This window comes from Myotis yumanensis, unplaced genomic scaffold (assembly GCF_028538775.1).
Source record: "Myotis yumanensis isolate MYYU_CA2020_CCGP unplaced genomic scaffold, mMyoYum1.0.hap1 SCAF_6, whole genome shotgun sequence".
Lineage (NCBI taxonomy): Eukaryota > Metazoa > Chordata > Mammalia > Chiroptera > Vespertilionidae > Myotis > Myotis yumanensis.
Genome location: NW_027223757.1, coordinates 65,229,262 through 65,250,450, shown reverse-complemented (window position 1 = coordinate 65,250,450; position 21,189 = coordinate 65,229,262). Strand labels below are relative to the sequence as shown.

At 41.4% G+C, this 21,189-nt stretch overlaps 1 protein-coding gene across 2 annotated transcripts in view; it reads left to right on the top strand.

Annotated features, from left to right (window-relative positions):
* The window catches only part of SMAP1 (small ArfGAP 1), a 116,171-nt gene that overhangs the window by 28,087 nt on the left and 66,895 nt on the right, over window positions 1–21,189 (top strand). For both annotated transcript variants that reach the window (XM_070418298.1, XM_070418297.1), the window contains exon 2: window positions 14,825–14,958. In XM_070418298.1, coding sequence (XP_070274399.1) covers window positions 14,825–14,958 — 134 coding nt within the window. The remainder of the gene's footprint in view (window positions 1–14,824; window positions 14,959–21,189) is intronic.

Below are 21,189 nucleotides of genomic sequence, written 5' to 3'. Positions count from 1 at the left end.
GTCTCTTCAATAAATGGTGTTGGGAAAATTGGACAGATACATGCAGAAAAATGAAACTAGATCACCAACTTACACCATACACAAAAATAAACTCAAAATGGATAGAGGACTTAAATGTAAGACGGGAAACCATAAAAATACTAGAGGAATCCAAAGGCAACAGAATCTCAGACATATGCTAAAGCAATTTCTTCACCGATACAGCTCCTAGGGCATTGAAAACTAAAGAGAAAATAAACAAATGGGACTACATCAAAATAAAAAGCTTCTTCACAGCAAAATAAACCATCAACAAAACAACAAGAAAGCCCACTGCATGGGAGAACATATTTGCCAATGTTATCACCGATAAGGGTTTAATCACCAACATTTATAGGGAACTCGTACAACTTGAACAAAAGAAAGATAAACAATCCAATCAAAAAATGGGCAAAGGACCTAAATAGACACTTTTCAAAAGAGGACATTCAGAAAGCCAAGAGACATATGAAAACATGCTCAAAGTCACTAATCATCCGAGAGATGCAAATCAAAACAACAATGAGGTATCACCTCACACCTGTCAGAATGGCCATCATCAACAAATCAACAAACGACAAGTGCTGGAGAGGATGCGGAGAAAGGGGAACACTTGTGCACTGCTGGTGGGAATGCAGACTGGTGCAGCCACTATGGAAGACAGTATGGAGTTTTCTCAAAAAGTTAAAAATGGAACTCCCATTTGACCCAGTGATCCCACTTCTAGGAATATATCCCAAGAAACCAGAAACACCAATCAGAAAGGATATCTGCATCCTTATGTTCATAGCAGCACAATTTACCATAGCTAAGATTTTGAAACAGCCTAAGTGCCCATCAGCAGATGAATGGATTAGAAAACTGTGGTACATCTGCTAAAACATTATTAAGAATTTTTGCAAATATTCATGAAGGTTGTTGATCTGAAGGTTTTGTTTCTTGTGATATCCTTGTCTGGTTTTGGTATCAGGGTTGGCCTCTTAGAAAGAATTGGGAAATACAACTCCCCTTTGCTCCCCTCAGTTTCCTGAAGCATTTGTGTAGAATTTGTATGCTTGGTAGATTTCCCTAGTGAAACCATTTGGACTTGGAGTTTTTTTTGCTGGAAAGTTTTTAATTACAGATTCAGGTTCTTTAATAGATATTGGGCTACTTAGGTTACTTATTTATTTTTCCTTCTAGAAAGATCTCATTTGTGTCCTTTAGGGAATTAGTGAACTCATTGTAAAGTGTGAATATAAAGTTATTCATAATATTCCCTTATTATCTTTCTAATACTTGTAGAATCTGGTGATGTCTCTTCTCCCATTTCTGATATTGATCATTTCAGTCGGGCTAGAGGCTTCTCAATTATATTGATATTCTGAAATGCTCACCTTTTATTTTAATTGACTTTCTTTGTGTTTTTTTTTTTTCCTATTCTCTATATCGTTGATTTCCGGCCTGATCTTTATGTCACCTTTGTTTTTGAAAGCTATTTTAGTACTAGAGGCCCAGTGCATGAAATTTGTGCATTCTGGGGTGGGGGGTCCCTCAGCCCAGCTCTCTTACAGTCTGGGAGCCCTCGGGGGATGTCCAACTGACGGCTTAGGCCTGCTCCCAGTTGGACATCCGTAGTGCTGCCACAGAGGCGGGAGAGGCTCCTGCCACCGCCGCTGTCCTTGCCAGCTGTAAGCCTGGCTTCTGGCTAAGTGGCTCTCTTCCTGTGGCAAAATAACCTTTGGTGCTAATAAACCAGGGAAGGAATTTCTACACATGTGCTAAGTTATCCTTTACCTTACTTATAAAATGGTGATGCTAATTCTATAGACTTTATTATTTTTAGCCTCATATTCAAGGATGTCTGCTTTCCTGTTAGCTTTACAAACATTTGTTTGGGATACAATGTTGTTGTGGCCTAGTCCAAAGGTTATTTTGCCCAGTCCAAACATTTCAGATGTTTGAGGAGTAAGATGTGCAAAATAATTCAATTCCTCTGAGATGGCGTCCTTTTATATCATTTTCACAATAGTTATATTTAAAATTATTTAGAGCATCTGTATATGTAATGCTTAGAGTTACTAACACAACGTAGGAGAAAATGCAGAACTCTTAATGCTGCTACTACTGACTAAGTGATGCAAAACAAGTTAATCTAAATCAGTCTCCCCATTCTCTCAAGGCTAAATCAGTTTATAGAGGAAATCTCTTATGATGTGCTCTTCATATATAAATTTGATGTTATTTTGCTGACTGCTGATATCACAGTTACTTTCAACATCAAATGAAAGTATTTGCTTATATTCTGTGGCATATTATTAAATACTAGAGGCCTGGTGCATGGAATTCATGCACTCGTGGGCAGGGGTGTCCCTCAGCCCAGCCTGCGCCCTCTCGCAGTCTGGGAGCCCTCGGAGGATGTCTGACTGATGGCTTAGGCCCATTCCCCATGGGAGGCAGGCCTAAGACATCAGTTGGAAATCCTTAGCGCTGCTGCAAAGGTGGGAGAGGCTCCCACCACCACTGCTGCGCTCGCCAGTTGTGAGCTCGGCTTCTGAGCGGCGCTCCCCCTGTGGGAGTGCACTGACTACCAGAGGGGCAGCTCCTCCGTTGAGCATCAGCCCCCTAGTGGTCATTGTGCACCAGTGGACTGGTTGTTCTGCTATTTGGTTGATTTGCATATTAGCCTTTTATTATATAGGGCTAGAGGCCCGGTGCACAAAAATTTGTGCACTGGTGGGGGGGGGTATCCCTCAGCCCCACTTGTGCCCTCTCACAGTCTGGGACCCCATGGGAGATAATGACCTGCTGGCTAAGGCCCGCTCCCAGGTGGCAGAGGACAGGCCCAATCCCTAGGTGCCTGCCCCGCAGTCCCTGGTTGGGCTCAGAGCAGGGCCGATTGGGGAGTTGGGGCACCGCCCCCTGTCATGCATAGAGCAGGGCGGATCAGGGGTTGTGGTGCTGCCCCCTGTCACGCACAGAGCAGGGCCCATCAGGGGGGTTGGGGCTCTGTACCCTGTCACACACAGAGCAGGGCCGATCAGGGGGTTGGGGAGCTCCCCCCTGTCACCCACAGAGCAGGGCGGATCAGGAGGTTGTGATGCCACCCTCAGTCACGCTCAGGGTAGGGCCGATTGGGGGGTTGGGGTGCCGCCCCCTGTCACACTCAAGGCAGGGTCGATGGGGAGGTTGCGGCGCCACCCCCCTGTCACGCACAGAGCAAGGCGGATCAGGGGGTTGGGGTGCCGCCCCCTGTCATGCACAGAGCAGGGCCGATCAGGGGGTTGGGACACTCCCCCCTGTCACACTCAGGGCAGGGCCGATGGGGAGGTTGCGGCTCCACCCTGTCACGCACAGAGCAGGGCTCATGGGGGGGTTGGGGCGCCGCACCCTGTCACACACAGAGCAGGGCCATTCGGGGAGTTGGGGAGCTCCCCCCATCAGGCACAGAGCAGGGCCGATCAGGGGGTTTGGGAGCCTTCCCCTGTCACGAACAGAGCAGTGCGGATAGGGTAGTTGTGGCCCCACCCCCTGTCACACACAGAGCCGCAGGGCAATCAGGGGGATTGGGCGCTGCCCCCTGTCACGCTGCTCCAGGGGCCAGGAGGCCTCATGGCTCCGCTGATCCCAGTGCTGGGAGGCCTCGCGGCTCTGCTTGACACCGGGGCAGTGAGGCCTCGCTGCTCAGCTGATCCCGGTACTAGGAGGCCTTGCTGCTCCGCTGATCCCAGGCCGGGAGGCCTCGTGGCTCCGCTGATCCAGGTGCTGGGAGGCCTTGCAGCTCCGCTGATCCCGGGTTCAGGAGGCCTCGCGGCTCCGCTGATCCCGGGTTCAGGAGGCCTTGCCGCTCCTCTGATCCCGGTGCCGGGAGGCCTCGCGGCTCCACTGATCCCGGGTTGGGGAGGCCTTGCGGCTCCGCTGATCCTGGTGCCGGGAGGCCTCGCGGCTCCGCTGATCCTGGGTTCGGGAGGCATTGCGGCTCCACTGATCCCGGTGCTGGGAGGCATATTACCCTTTTACTATATAGGATAGAGGCCTGTTGCACAGGTGGGGGCTGGCTGGTTTGCCCTGAAGGGTGTCCTGGATCAGGGTGGGGTTCCCGCTTGGGTGCCTGGCCAGCCTGAATGAGGGGATGATGGCTGTTTTCAGCTGATCATACCCTCTTCAGGGTAGGGGTCCCCACTGGGGTGCCTGGCCAGTCTGGGTGAGGGGCTGAGGGCCGTTCTCATGCTGGCGGGTGACTGAAGCTCCCAACCTCTCCTTTTTTTCTCTTTTTATTCTGGGATTTATTTACCTTCTATGGCTGTCACTGGAGCTGAGAGCCGGCTTTAGCTTTGAGGCTCGGCTCCAGCTCTGAGACCTCGGATGCTGAAAGCAGGTTTCTGGGCTTTGTTTACCTTCTGTATTTGAAACTTTGTTGCGACTCCAGCTCTGAGATCCCGGCTGACTGAAAGCAGGTTTCTGGGGATTGTTTAGCTTCTATATTTGCAACAGTGTTTCTTAGAGAGCAGCTCAGAGCCCAGCAGCGGCAGGTGGGGAACCTTGGCTTCCTCCGTCACTGGAGCAAGTAAGCCTCCGGCTCCCTTCAGCTGCCTGGCTGCCGGCTGCCATCTTGGCTGGCAGTTAATTTGCATATCGCTCTGATTAGCCAATGGGAAGGTTAGCGAAGTTATGGTTAATTGCTATGTTTCTCTATTATTAGATAGGATTTCATGTTTCAAAGATCATCTCATTCTGTTTTGTACTGTTTAAAATATTTGTTTATATACTTGTAGCTTGCTCAAACTGGTACAGAATTTAACTTAGTCTTTGCATTTATTCTTCATGCTAAAAGTGCAAGCAAGCATATTAAGGCTTTTTAAAAAAGCAACAGTTCTAATATAGAGAGACTATTTAAATTATTTTTTCCACTTCAAGCTGAAGGCTGGTATTAAGCCAGCATCTAAATATGAAGAAAAAGCAAGTTGCTTCTTGTTAATATGTAGTTAACAAACAAGTGCAAACTCTGAGTAAATCGGGGTTTTTTAAATTATATATATATATTTTTTAAAATATATTTTATTGATTTTTTACAGAGAGGAAGGGAGAGGGATAGAATTAGAAACATCAATGATAGAGAAACATCGATCAGCTGCCTCCTGCACACCCCCTCCTGGGGATGTGCCCACAACCAAAGTACATGCCCTTGACCGGAATTGAACCTGGGACCTTTCAGTCCCCAGGCCAACGCTTTATCCACTGAGCCAAACCAGTTAGGGCTATATTTTCTTTTAAAAAAATATTTTTTTGTTGATTTTAGAGAGGAAGGGAGAGGGAGAGAGAGACAGAGACATCGATGATGAGAGAGAATCACTGATCTGCTGCCTCTTGCTGCCTCCTGCACGCCCCCTGCACATCCCACACTGGGGATCAAGCCCGCAGCTCGGGCATGTGCCCCAACTGACTGGGAATCGAACCATGACCTCCTGGGTCATAGGCTGATGCTCAACGATTGAGCCACACCAGCCGCGGTATTATATTTTCTTAAGCTGTGATTTTATTTATTTCACTGGCCTTTTCAAAATTATTCAGTGACTCCTTGTTGCTACTAGTATAAAATCAAATTTGGGTGTTAAGGTTCTCTGCATTGTCTTCAGCCTATATTTTCACTTATGCTAACCTTCTTTGTTTTCTGCCAGCTGTTGGTGACCAAAGATACTATGTGCTTCCGCCTCTTCCTGTGCTGTGGTTTTTATCCTACCAGAGTATTGTCAGGGCCTGCAGGCTATTTCCTCTGTCAGGAACCCTTTCCCCAGATATGTAATTGGCTTCTTGCTTTAGAACAGCGGTTCTCTACCTGTGGGTCGCGACCCCTTTGGGGGTCGAACAACCCTTTCACAGGGGTCGTCTAAATACATCCTGCATGTCAGATATTTACATTACGATTCATAACAGTAGCAAAATTACAGTTATGAAGTAGCAACGAAAATAATTTTATGGTTGGGGGTCACCACAACATGAGGAACTGTATTAAAGGGTCTCAGCATTAGGAAGGTTGAGAACCACTGCTTTAGAAGTTTGTTCAAATGCTACATTAACAGTATTGTGTTCCCTGGCCATTGTATTTAAAATAGCATCCCATCTTTTTTCTAAGCCCTTCCTATTCTTTTTTACCCACTTAATTTTATTTTCTTCATAGTATTTATCAGAATCTGAGATCCTATACATTTTGTAACTTGTTTGTCTCCTTGTTTTGCTCCACTGAATATATAGTTCAAGATGGAAGGGAGTTTAATCTGTCTTAATTTCCTACATATAGAAAGTTCTTGGCACATAGTAAGCATTCAGCACATTTTTTATGACAATGAGTCAGTGAATGAGTGAATGAATAATTAGCTTTCTAAGTCTTTTCTGCTCATCCAACTCTCATTTATCTTCCCAGGCCCACTTCAAAGTTGCACCACATTCATGAAGCTGCCTTTGAATGAAGTTGTTTCCAGTTACTTCAAAGTAGCCCATCATGATTTTTTTTTCCCTTTTTTGAACTTGTGGTATTTTCTTTTCAGTATGAGAGAATTTTCTAATAGATATAATTACACATGGTTGGAGAAGGCTGCAAGATGGGAAAATTCTATGACTTAAAATGTTTCAAGAGTGACAGAATGACCCAGTCAGTAAAGAAGACGAGAGTTGATATTGAGTAGTCTTCCTTTATCTGTGGGGCATACATCCCAAAACCCCCTTGTGGATGTCTGAAACCGAAGATATACCAAACCCTATATATGTTGTTTTTTTCCTGTACATACATACATACATACATACATACCTGTAATAAGTTTAATTTATAAATTAGGCACAGTAAGAGATTAACAATGATAACTAATAATAAAACAGAACATTTATAATAGTATACTGCAATAATGTTATGTGAATGTGGTTTCTCAAAATATCATATTATAATCACCCCTTATTTTTTGTTGATGGTTTGATATGACTTGTTTCAGGGGGATCCCTTGCTGAAGTCTTCATATAGGCTCAGTGCTTTCTGGAGCAACACTGCACATAAGTTGGTACACATTTTCTTTTCATATTTTCTATACACAAATTTAATGCCTTTTCCATTTTAACCAAGCACTTATACACTGTGGCTGTAAATTATGCATTTGGAGGTGCAGCAGCAAAACTAGCATAGCATGCATATATACACACACACACACACACACACACACATACATACATACACACACGTATGTGTGTGCGTGTGTGTGTGTGTATATATATATATATATATATATATATATATATATACACACATTTTTTTTTTCCCTTATTGAGAACTTTAAACCGTTCACTTTAAGCTTCTCTTCAGCTTATCCAAATAGTCAGTATCACTACCCTTGTGCATTGGGACCGTTATTGAGTAAATAGAGTTACTTGAACAGAAGCACTGCATTACCAGGACAATTGTCTGATAATTGAGACAGTTCTACTAAGTGACTAATAGCTGGGAAACTGGGGAACACGTATATCCAGCTTGTATCATGTCCCTGGCAGGACTGGTTGGTGAGAGATTTCACCATGCTACTCAAAATGACATGCAATTATAAATTGTTTATTTCTGGAATTTCCCATTTAATATTTTCAAACCACAGTGGACCACAATTTACTGTGGGTAACTGAAACCATGGATAAGAGGGGACTACTGTGTATAGTTCTCTTTGTGCTAGGTGGTTATATATTTTATGTCCTTTAATATCAAAGGACCCTGAAAGATATAGATGAACTTGCCCTATTTTATAGTTGTAGAAACTGACATTTAAGAGAGGTCATATAATTTGTCTATAGTTTCATAGCCATAAGTGTCTGATTGATGATTTACACCCAGGTCTCTCTTTGTATTTTGGGAAGAGCTGTATACTGCCTTCAGTGAGTAACTACTTCATGAACTCAAGTCGCATTTTTACCAAGAAACGAAGGCCTGAATGGGGAAGAATGAGGACACTTGTTTAGGAAGAGAAAAAAAATTGGTAGTGGTATAATTAGAAACATCAAAAGGGAAACAGAGACATCAGTTTATCATTCTGTCAGATTTTGGCCTGGTGATAGGTCAAGATTTTTACTACAGAGTTAGTGGATCTTATTTTGATTAAAAAAAAAAAAAATCCTTACTGGAGGATATGGCTTTTAAATTGATTTTTAGAGTGAGAGAAACATTGACTAGAGAAAAAATTGATCAGTTGCCTACCATACCACCCCGATGTGCCTTGACTGGTAATCAAACCTGCAATCTTTTGGTATATGGGATGATGTTCCAACCAACTGATCCACCTGGCTTATTTTTATTTATTTATTTTTTAAAGAGACTCTTATTATTAGGATTTATTGCTTGGCTTTTGTTTTTATATGATTCAAGAGATCTTAAAAATTAAAATGAAAAATCTTAACTATTAAGCCAGTCTCCAGAAGATGATAGTTACTATGTTCAATTAGATATATATTAATACTTATCAAGAGCTTACTCTGTGTCAGATACCATGGCTTCATGCCTGATATTTCTCTTTATCTCAAGTCCTCCACATCTTGAGATCATTTGCTAGTGTCTTCTCAGCTTCAACTACTAGTTTTGCTTGCCATTTTTCCATTTCTGGTAAAGGAAGGAAAAAGCAATGATATTTCATGCCTACATTTAAAGAAATATATACAGGTGTTTAAAAAACAGCCTTATTGAGGTATAATTTATATACTCGAAAATTTACTTATTTTAAGTGTATAATTTCAGTGATTTTAATGTATTAACAGAATTTTGAAACTATCACCATGTAGAATTTTAGAACATTTCCATTATTACACAAAGATTTCTCATGCTTATTTGCAGTAATCCCTCTCTCCTCTTCTACCCCCATCACATAGCACAGGTTCTTTTGCAAATTTATAGTTAAATTTACAGTTTGGAAAACATATTTTCATGGGTTGTTGCTTGCTTCTATTGGTCCTTCACAAGTGTACCTTATCCATAACATAGCTGACTGTGAACAATGAAAGGCTAGTCACTTTTGGGTAAAGAACAAAAGGGCCTGTGGTAACGAAATAGAAAGAGTGTCTTCTGGTTTCATGCTTGATCCTGGACAATATTTTGATGCAGGTAGCTTCTCTTTCAGATCCTTTTATTGCTTTGGTGTGTACATCCTCTGGGCACCCTGTGATGCTGCTTTTTGAATTACCCTTTACATCCCAGTTAATTTTGTCCTCCTCTTCTCCTCTGTTCCCCCTTGAACAAAATTCTCTATCTTTTGCTATTTCTTTCTCCAACAAATAAAACCAAACCAAATCAAATCTAGTTTTACTGCCTCTAACCTTGTGTATTATTAGGGAAGAGATAAAGTGAATTTATGATAATTTGGGAAGGATTGGTAATTCTGGAGAGATGACAATTACTTGTATTTTTAAATCCTTATTATTAACCTCAACAATTATCCCCCCTCCCCCCCAGTGCATGAATTTTGTGCGTTGGGCCTCCCCCTCCCCCCCGAGTGCACGAAATTTGTGCGGGGGTAGGGGAGTGGGGGGCTCAGCCTGGCCTGTACCCTCTTGCAGTCCGGGATCCCTCACTCCTAACTGCCAGTCTGCTCGGTCCTTACCACTTGGCTTGCCGCTCCTTAGGGCTCCCGCCACTGCCACTGCCGCTGTGCTCACCAGCCATGAGCCTGGCTTCTGGCTGAGTGGTGCTCCAGCTGTGGGAGCACACTGACCACTAGGGGGCAGCTCCTGCGTTGAGCGTCTTCCCCCTGGTGGTCAGTGCGCGTCATAGTGACCGGTTGTTCTGTTCATTCCACTGTAATGGTCACTGGGCTTTTATCATATACTAGTAGATGATTCATCCTTCAGTAAACCTCATTTTCCACTTTCTACAGCGCTTTTGTAGCTTGAAACTACCTTTTATCGCTATTTGAAAGTTATTAGTCATTTGGTACTGATTTTAGATGCATATATATCACACTTGGAAAAATATCAAATCAATATTTAAATAAGAGAAACTTAGCAGTAACCAGGTGCTGCAATGATGTAGTTTCTGGCTATAGCATTATACAGGGTGTCGCAAAAAAATGTATGCATACTTTTTTCTTAAAGCTCAATTGATGTTTCTTTCTTTTCAGGACCCATTAGAATGAATAATTATCAAAGTGCATATACATTTTTTTAGACACTCTATAGCAGTGGTTCCCAAACTTATTTGGCCTACCACCCCCTTTCCAGAAAAAATACTACTCAGCCCCTGGAAATTAATTTTTTGAAAATTTTAATAGCAGTTACTCATCGCCCCCAAATGCACCTGTGGCCATCACCGCCCCCCTGGATCGCTGCAGCGCCCACTGAGGGGCGGTAGCGCCCACTTTGGGAATCACTGCTCTATAGTATATTTGAAACTACTCAGGGTGGGAGGGGCACTGTACATTTTACTTAGAATGTACCTTGTCCTTATACCTTATCCAGATTTTACCTGTTATAACTGGACTTATCTTGCAGTAATCACTTCAGATGCCACTATCTCTACAATGCTTGCATTAATATCCCTTGCCAACATTCATATTTTCTTCTTCTATGCTCCCCCATCATTTGCACTATTGTATGTAGAGGGCACAAAGGTGTGTCATATTACATATAAATTGATAAACCTGAGAGAGAGAGAGAGAGAGAGAGAGACAGACAGAGAGACAGACAGACAGGGAGGGGAAATGAGAGGGAGGGAGGGAAGAAAGAGAGAATAGATGGACTAGTGGTAGGGTTTTTCACCTAAAATTTGACTAGGTTTCACCAAGTTGTTTTTTAAGAGATTATACCTATTTGTATTTGGCTTGGCCTTTTGAGTTGGAAACTTTATGTTTATGGTCTTTTAACAGCATTTACTTGTCACAGAGTAGATAAGTACTCGTTGAATAGTTTGGTGAATGAAAATTAGGATTTCATGCCAATAATTACTAACTGACTACTTTGTTGAGCAGCTATTATCAGGGCAATTTTAGGTAAATTTATGAGACTAATTTTTTAGAGTGGATAATATAATTGTAATTTCAGTTAGGCTTTTAAAAAGTTATTTTTAGGGGTTCCTAAGATATGATAGCTATATTCCAAAGAAAGAGGCATTGACAAAATTACATTATTATTTAATTTGGTCAAAAGTGATTAGGACTACAGTTTTCCATAAGTGATAGCAATTTCTTTTTCCTTTTAGCAGCTAATGAAATGGTTTTTATATCCTTCAATTGTTTAAAACTTAAAACATCACCTAACATCTATGTATATAAAAGTCTAAGTAACCGTCTGCCCGGTAGCTATGACATGCAGTGACCACCTGGGGGCAGACACTCAATGCAGGAGAAACTGAGCTGAGGTGACTTGCCAGTGGCGGTTCTCGGGTGACGCACACTGGAACCAGAGAGGAGGGAGCCCGATTCCAGGGTGCGTCACTCGAGAACCACCCTCTCGCAATCAGGGACCCCTCAGGGGATGTCGGAGAGCTGGTTTCGGGCTTGATCCCCGCAGGCCAGGCCGAGGGACCCCACTTGCCGGAGGGACCCCTCTCACTCTACAGGCGGCCTTCCAGTCGCCCCTCTCACTCTGCAGATACCCTTCAAGCTGCAGGGCTGCCCCAAGTACAGTCTGCCGGGGAGGGACCTCGGGAGGTTGGCTCCAGGGCGTGTCTGGCCCGTCTCTCCCAGTCCCTCCCTGCTCTGCTGGCCACCTTCTAATTAATTTCCTTTCAATGTGCACAAATCCATGCACCAGAGCACTAGTTCAATTATATTTAGTTTTTGCTCAATAGTAATGTCCCATTTTTTTGTTACTGCTAGCATTATTGTTGTACATGTTCTTTATACATTTTTATCCCTATATAACCTTTGGTTATTGTAAAAATGCACCACTGTATTGTGTGCTAAGCTTTATACCTGCATTGATAGTCCTGACATTATGCAAATGATGCTTTCTGCTTAATTCAATTAGTTATTACATCAGGAAAACTGCTCTAGAGAAAAGTCTCCATTCGTATTTTGCTCTGCTCCCTTAGCAGATATTCTGAGGGAGTTCATTCTATTTTATGAATAAAAATGAAGCCACACTTGAAATGCCTTGAAAATCTTTTGTTTTCCCATTCTTGATTCATTGCCTTTTTGGGAATTGTATATGCATAACCTATCGCCTAAGGAATTTGGGAGAGTATATTTAGTTTTACTGCATCATAATTACTAGTTTTAATCTCATTTTTTAGATTGACTCTGACCTTCATATAAAAAGTATGTGCTTAAAACAGAAATCTAAATTTTTTTTAAAAGCTTGATTTTTTTATCCATATCTCTTACTGTACTAGAGGCCCGGTGCACAAAAATTTGTGCACTCGGGGGGGGGGGGGGTCCCTCAGCCTGGCCTGTACCCTCTCACAGTCTGGGACCCCTCGGGAGATAACGACCTGCTGGCTTAGGCCTGCTCCTGGGTGGCAGAGGGCACGCCCAATCCCTAGGTGCAGCCCCTGGTTGGGCTCAGAGCAGGGCTGATTGGGGAGTTGGGGCGCCGCCCCCAGTCATGCACAGAGCAGGGCGGATTGGGAGGTTGTGATGCCACCCTCAGTCATGCTCAGGGTAGGGCCGATAGGGGAGTTGGGGCACCGCCCCCTGTCATACACAGAGCAGGGCACATCGGGGTTGGGGCGCTGCACCCTGTCACACTCAGGGCAGGGCCAATGGGGAGGTTATGGCTCTACCCTGCCACACACAGAGCAAGGCCCGTGGAGGGGGGTTGGGGCGCCACCCTCTATCACCCACAGAGCAGGGCCGATCAGGGGGATGGGCGCCGCCACTGTCACACTTGGGGCAGGGCCAATGGAGAGGTTATGGCTCTACCCTGTCACACACAGAGCAGGGCCCGTGGGGGGGCGGGGGAGTGTTGGGGCACTGCACCCTGTCACACACAGAGCAGGGCCGATCAGGGAATTGGGGAGCGCCCCCCTATCAGGCACAGAGCAGGGCCCGTGGGGGGGGGTGGGTTGGGGCGCCGCACCCTGTCACACACAGAGCAGGGCCGATCAGGGGGTTGGTGCGCTGCACCCTGTCAAGCACAGAGCCCCAGGGCAATCAGGGGATTGGAGAGCTCCCCTCTATCACCCACAGAGCAGGGCCGATCAGGGGGTTGGGGCGCCGCACCCTGTCATACACAGAGCCGCAGGGCGATCAGGGGGTTTGGGCGCTGCCCCTTGTCACGCTGATCCCAGTGCCGGGAGCCTCGCTGCTCCGCTGATCCCGGTGCCGGGAGGCATATTACCCTTTTACTATATAGAATAGAGGCCTGGTGCATGGGTGGGGGCCGGCTGGTTTGCCCTGAAGGGTGTCCTGGATCAGAGTGGGGGTCCCCACTGGGGTGCCTGGCCAGTCTGGGTGAGGGGCTGAGGGCTGTTTTCCAGGTGGCAAGTGACTAAAGCTCCCAACCGCTCCTTGTTTTCTTCTTCTTTTTTTTTTATTCTGGGCCAGCTTTAGCTCTGAGGCCTCGCTGCTGAAAACATCGATACAATGTTTCGGTCCGGCTGGATTTCAGTCCGCTGGTTTCTGGAGTTTTGTTTATCTTCTTATTTTCAACATAGTATATAGTTGGTTAGAGTTGCAGTTGAGAGGCCGGCAAGTGAGGCGGGGAACGTTGGAGTCTGCAGCAAGCAAGCCTCATGCTCGCTTCCAGCTGCCTGGCTGCCGGCCGCCATCTTGGCTGACAGTTAATTTGCATATACTCACTGATTAGCCAATGAAAAGGGTTGCGGTCGTACGCTAATTACCATGTTTCTCTTTTATTAGTGTAGATATGTTTTTATAGTCAAACTAGAGGTCCGATGCACAAAAATTTGTGCAAGGCAGCCCTGGCTGCCTCGGCCGGCCCTCACAGCTCCGGCTTCATCCGGAAGGTCATCCAATGGTTGTCCTGTTGTTCGGTCTAATTAGCACATTAGCTCTTTATTATATAGGATATTAGCTCTTTATTTTATAGGATGATTCATATAAATCTGTTAGTATAAGCCTCTGACTATTTGACACAATTTCCAGATATTTTTATTTTTCCATTTTTACTTTGTTATACAGGGAATATGTAAAAATAGTCAAGAACATTTAAACTTAGTAAGAAAAAACATTCAAAGGTATGAAGAATAGTAAAGCTTCTATTCTTGTATACTTATGTGAGTTTCTCTACTGTGTTTTCCAGAATTTTTTGAACATGATCCAAAGAACTAACATTTTATAGCATACCTTAATTCATCTGTTAAGTTTTTAAATCTCAGGGTCATATTGGAGATTCATCTGATATAAGGCTTCTGGAGCCAGTCCTTGTTTCTCACACTTGCCAACACTTAATATTAATAGATTAAAAATATTCTGTAAATTACCCATTCATATCTTTCTGTCCATTTTTTTTTATTAGGTTGGTTATTCTTACTAATTTCTAAGGTTTATTTTTAAAAATCTCTTTGATTTTTTATTTGTTAGTAATCTTTTAAGAACTTACTTTTTACTGTGGGATGTTACTACTCCTGGTTCAAATATATGGAATGAAAAACTGTTCACATGAATTGATTAGATTTGGGGGAAAGTTTCTAGTAAAGCAAAATTAGTAAACTCATTAAGGTTCTTGAAGGTTGATTTGTAACCTTTCAGTACAGCCAAGACACATGTCTTCTTATCAATCTGCTGCTGGTGTCATTTGAAAATTTGAGCATGTAAATTCTGTAAGCCTTCATTATAATTGTATTAAAAAACACAGAATGATGTTTATGTGCTGTCATGATATTTATTTTTCTTTGTTTCTTCTCCCTAATTAGGTCCCCGATGGGCTTCCTGGAATATTGGTGTGTTTATTTGCATCAGATGTGCTGGGATACATAGAAATCTTGGGGTTCATATATCCAGGGTCAAGTCAGTCAACCTAGACCAATGGACACCAGAACAGATACAGGTAAACATTTTCTTATGATAAATTATTAAAAATATTTAAAGTGAATTTAAAATCTTTAATCCTTCTTGCATTTAAGGATTTATATTGAAACTAAAGGCCTGGTGCAAGAATTGGTGCACGGGTGGGGGCCGGCCGGGGGGAAGGGCTGTGGGTGGTTGGCCGGCTGGCCCCACTCCCAATTGGGGTAGGGGGCTTATTGGGAGTGGGGCCAGTGGGGGGAGGGGCCACAGGCAGTTGGCTGGCCACCCAGTCCCCTGGGCAAACTCCTGGTTGAACTCCCGGTCAAACTCCTGTTCGAGGGGACAATTTGCATATTAGCCTTTTATTACATAGGATGGCCCTGGTTGTTGTGGCTCAATGGTAGTGTGTTGACCTGCACACTCTAGGGTCATGGGTTCAATTCCAGGTGAAGGTCCCATGCCTGGGTTGCAGGTCTGATATCCTCCCACCCCCAAGGCACACGTGGGAGGCAGCCAATTGATCAATCGATGTGTCTTTCTCACATCGATTTTTTTTCTCTCTTCCCTTCCCCCCTGCCCCTGCCCCTCCCCCCTCTTCCACTTTTCCACTCCTTCTAAAAAATCGATGGAAAAAATATCCTCACACCTTGGGTGAGGATTTAAAAAAATAGGTTGAAATGTAGTGGGTTGAAATAGTACGTGCCACATTTAAAATATGTTATTTCAATCATTGGCAGTGTTTTTTTCTTCTGGGACTGTAGTAAAGCCAGTTTATATAATCTGTTTTTATCTAAAATGTTGATTTGGAGGTATTTAAAAAATGAATTCCTTTTCCTTGTGTTGATGAAATTTGCCCTCATAATTCCATAGTCTGTTTTGTTTTCCTGTCAGTAGAGGGAGCCTGTGTAAAGATAAAGAATAAACCACCTCTAGCATAAAAACTAACTTTGAGTATTTCCCTTCTGTAGAGAGGTGTTCTTGATTTTCACAGGGCCTAATAGTTAGAAGGCAGCCCACTTAGCAGATGTTCTAATTACTGATCTGGACTTGTTTTGAATGGTTTAGCTTTGTTAGAGATAAGTTCATAATTTTAAGGGTTTGCCATTTTTCCAGTATGACAGTCTTAAATTCTCAAAATCATAATTTCTAATCCTTAAGATTGATTGCTGGTGTAAAAACGATGATTTCTACTGGTTTTATTTTATAATTCACATTGAAATTATAGTACTTTTTCTTATACCCTTTTCAAAGTACTTTAAGTTAGTATGAAGACTAAATACACAAATATATGTAGTTGAACTTTAGTGATATACAGTCCTCCCATCAGAAAAAAGACCAAAAATAACACAAAAATTGGCAGGAATGGGGTGATAAGAGTAGAAAGAATAGAATACTCTGGGGAGTGGGTTATTTTTAAAAAGATGGTAATTTGGTTAAAGAAAGTAAAACTTCTATATTGAAGACATATTTATACCAGAGTAGATTCTAGAGGTAGCAAAGAATTAAATACGAAAAAAAATTAATCTTAAAAGTACTCAACGGAAAAAAAAAAGAGTAGAGATCATCAGGCTATAAAGGCAAGCATAATTTATTTAGGTCCGTTTTAAATAAAGTTTTGAGCTTTTTACTAGCTAGGGCATAAAAGAAAATATTATACTTTATGTATTTTCAAGATCCTTGAGGAGAAAATTGCTATTATATCAAGGAAGCAGAGCTTTATGAACATTTCACATAAGTTAATGTTCTTTTTTTGTTAATCCTCACCTGAGGATATTTTTCCATTGGTGTTTTAAAGAGTAGAACGGGGGTGGGAGAGGGAGAGAGAGATCGATTGGTTGCCTCCCACACATGCCCCCACTGGGCCAGGCATCGAACCTGCAGCCCAGGTACCAGGAATTGAACCTGTGACCCTTTGGTGCTCAGGCTGATATTCTAACCACTGAGTAATACTTGCCAGGGCAAGTTAATGTTCTTTTTAATATTTCTGTAGTAATTGTGATAACAGATTTCATTACATTGTTTCTTAAAGTTGTCTTTAAGAAAATGTGAAGTATAGCTTGAAAATTTAACTTGGTGTTTATAATGAGTTATGGAAGTAAAAAGCATTCAAAACCCGAGTGTATTTATTGTCTTTTTAATGGTTTATTCCAAACCAAGGACAAAACATGAAATCCCTGGACAATTCAGTTCTCCAGAAATAATATTTTTCTCAACTAGGGTGTTGAAAGGAGTTGAATAGCTGTTCTTTCCATATAGCTTAGAGCAGAACTTCCCAGTCATAGGGCTGCAGTTTACTGATTTTCCGTGGAATAGGTTACAGGTATACCACAAAATACTAGTGTATTATTAAAAATGTAGGGATTTTGAAAACAATTATTAAGTAATATACAGTCTTTGAAATTGTATTTGAACACTAGTCATATGGTTCCAACTGTCAACTTCCTGAAATAATTATTATTTTGGATTGTAAGATTTTGGTTAGTACTTGTCACCAGAGAATGCTCTGCATGGCTCCATATACCACAGAGCTCCTCTTCCAGGTGTTCTTTGATGAGAAATGTGGTTAGGATGTGCTTATTTAAAAAAAAAATCACATTAGTAGACAATAAGTTTTACTTAAAAAAAGAAAAATGAAAAGAATAGAGAAGTCTAATCACACAGAAAGGTATCTAGTATTCTTTGTAAGCAAAGCCCAAGTTGTTCCTTAAAAATTATCCTGGAACTTCTGTGCAGCATAGATGCCCCCAAGGTTCTGTACCACAGAGCACAATCTTTTATTTTAGCCTAGAAAATTTCAAGGCAACTGATTCTAGAAAGACAGTAGAACAAAGTGATTAAGAAAGTTTTTCCTAGACTGCCAGAGTTAGACCTGTGTAGTTAGAGGTAGATACTTCATGTGTCTGTTTCTTCATTTGTGAAATGGGAATAGTAATAGTGCCTACTTCTGTCGGTTGCTGTGAGGATCAAATTAATATTGGTAAGGCATTTAGAATAGAACCTGGCATATTTTAAACACTCAATAATGTTAACTTGCCAGTTATTAGTAGTATTAGTCCATTTGTTTATTATGTATAAAACCCTCAGTATTGCTGCCTTGAATATCTTTCCAATCTTGAGCTGTTTAGCTTTCTAATGAATCTTTTGTGATGAATTGGTTGCTAAATGTAGTACTGAGTAAATAAATAGATTCATTGTGTGATATTATTGAGTGTAAATGAATATTTGTGAAAAATAATTTATTTTTAGTAGTATTGGATATGAAGGCATTTTGAGATGAATAGTTAGATAATCATATCAGTTGTCTATTGAGGTTGCTCCTTATTTAGATTTAAGCATATCGTATTTCCTGTGGTGGAGATAATATTTCATAAAATCCAACTCTATTTATACCATGGCATTTTGTTTTTAAAAATTGAGGTGTAGTAATAGAACAATTTACAGATATGAGTTTTATATGTTTTGGCAAATGTCAGTACTGTGTCACCTACAGCCCATTGAAGATATACAGAGCATGTCCATCACCCTAGAAAGTTCCTTTGTGCCAGTTTCTAGTCAAGTCCCTCAGGTGAAACCATTACACTAATTTCTATACTCTTAGGTTGCTATATATTGGCATTTTTGTCTTTTGGAGTTGGTTTTTATTAACTCTCTTAATTCACATTGTGGGAAGTAAAGATTACATGTGACTTAGTGCTCCTTATTCCTATGATATTTTATAAGAATTTCCTTGTCATAAAAAATGCTTGGGCAGTATTTATTTGTAGAAGAGAAATACTTTTACTGCATATAGTTTGCCCCTATGTCTTCCCCTCCCACCACCCCAACATTTCATGAAAATAATGTTTCAAAGATGATACTTAATTTTGGTTAGTTGTTTTCTTTAGATCTTTTATTAATTAATGTAGAAATGTGATTTAATCTCTGAGCCCAGTTGAGCTATTAAATAAAAACGTTATTTTTTTGTGTTACTCTGTAAAATGTAACTAAAGTTTTGCCTCAAGGTTTCTTATCAACTGGTATTATATGTATAACATATTTTTTTTAAATATATTTTATTGATTTTTTTACAGAGAGGAAGGGAGAGGGATAAAGAGTTAGAAACATCGACGAGAGAGAGAAACATCGATCAGCTGCCTCCTGCACACCCCCTATTGGGGATATGCCTGCAACCAAGGTACATGCCCTTGACTGGAATCGAACCTGGGACCTTCAGTCCGCAGGCTGACGCTCTATCCACTGAGCCAAACCAGTCAGGACTGTATAACATATTTATATAGATGTTGTTTGTGTGAAAGTAAGTTCTTAGGGCTTGTACCATATCATTGCTATGTTAGAATTACTGTATGCTTATTTTTAATAAAAAATAAGTTATCTACCAAAACTTATTTTAATTTTTATTAGCATTTAAATGCAGTTACTCACCTTAAATTTTAATAAAAAAATTGTTTAAATGTGGTTCATGGTCAGATTAAATGTCTTTATTGGATTTGTTATTAGGTGCTTCTCATTTTTTTGGAAAGGACTGATTTTTTAATACTTTTATAAATACTAGAGCTTTAATTTTGTTTTGTACTGGTTCATTAACCCCAAGTCTTTTCATTTTTCCTCATTGTTTAACAACTCGTATTTATTAATTTTCATTGCCTATATTGAGGAGTTAAAATGAAGAGTATTTTTATTGTAGAGAAATGTTACTTGTGGTCTCCAGTTTCTTAGCTCACTTTGTGTAGAGTCTCATAAATATTGCTGCCAAATAAAACATCTTGGTGAGACTTTGTCCATTATTGCAAGTATACTTCATATTAACTTTTGGACCACTTTTAATGCATTTTGTATCTGTAAATTTTTTAGTAATCTTCTCTTGCAGGCTCTTTATTACTTATGAGTGTCACTTATTGATATAGTACTTAGTGTTTTCTTGGGAACACCAAGGCCATACAACTAAAATTCATTCATTTAAACTTTAAAAAAATATATTTTTATTGATTTTAGAGAGAAAGGGTGAGGGACAGAGAGATAGAAACCTCAGTGATGAGGGAAAATCATTGATCGGCTGCCTTCTGCATGCCCCACACTGGGGAATCAAACCCACAACCTGGGCATGTGCCCTTGACTAGAATCGAACTGGGGACCCTTTAATCCGCAGGCTGACACTCTAACCACTGAGCCAAACCAGCTAGGGCCATTCATTTATAAAATATATTTTGGGGATATTTACATTTGTAATTGTCCAGTTTCCTTAGGCATGTGATTTTCCTTAGTGAACTTGTCTTCAACATTTTATAGGCGTTTTTACTCCCTCTTTTCATATCTTTATCATTTTTGCTTTAGCTTTGACTACATTTTGGGCTAGAAGGGTTTTTTTGTTTGTTTGTTTTAAAAATATGCTTTTATTGATTTTAGAGAGGAAGGGCGAGGGGTAGAGAAATAGAAACATTAATGAGAGAGAAAGATATCAATTGGCTGCCTCCTGCATGCCCCCTACTAGGGATCGAGCCCGCAACCCTGCCATGTGACTTGACCGTAATCGAACCAGTAACCTCTTGGTTCATGGCTCATTGCTCAACCACTGAGCCAAACCGGCTCAGCCAGAAGGAAAGGTTTTTTTAAACCCTGCTCGTTTTAGTTCGTTGTTTATATTCTAACAAAAAAATAGAAACATTCTTCTCTCTCATTTTTTGTCTACCCCAACCTCTGAGTGTTTTTGCTTTGAGTTTCTGCTGTTTGCTCTCATTTTAGGGGTAAGGTGGGGAGATGGTGTTGGTTGCTAGTTTCTCTACCTTTATTTTCATCCTCAGCCTTCTTTCTTGCTTTTCTACCTAATTAAAAAATTTAATGCATTTGGATGCATCTTTAATCTCTTTTCTTTGAAATATGTTGCGTCTCCCATTCCTTCCATAAAGAAGTCTCTCTCAATACCCTCTTTCCCTTAACATACAGTTCTTGACTCTGCTATACTTGTCTATTCATTTGTTTGCTTGTTCAGCAAGTAAGCATTTTTTAAGTACTCACATTGTGCCAACCATTATCTTGCAGTGGTCGGCAAACTCATTAGTCAACAGAGCCAAATATCAACAGTACAACGATTGAAATTTCTTTTGAGAGCCAAATTTTTTAAACTTAAACTATATAGGTAGGTATATAGGTATATTGTTATTAACTTAATTAGGATACTCCTAAGGCTTAGGAAGAGCCACACTCAAGGGGCCAAAGAGCCGCATGTGGCTCGTGAGCCGCAGTTTGCTGACCACGGTAGGGACTAGCTCTTGTC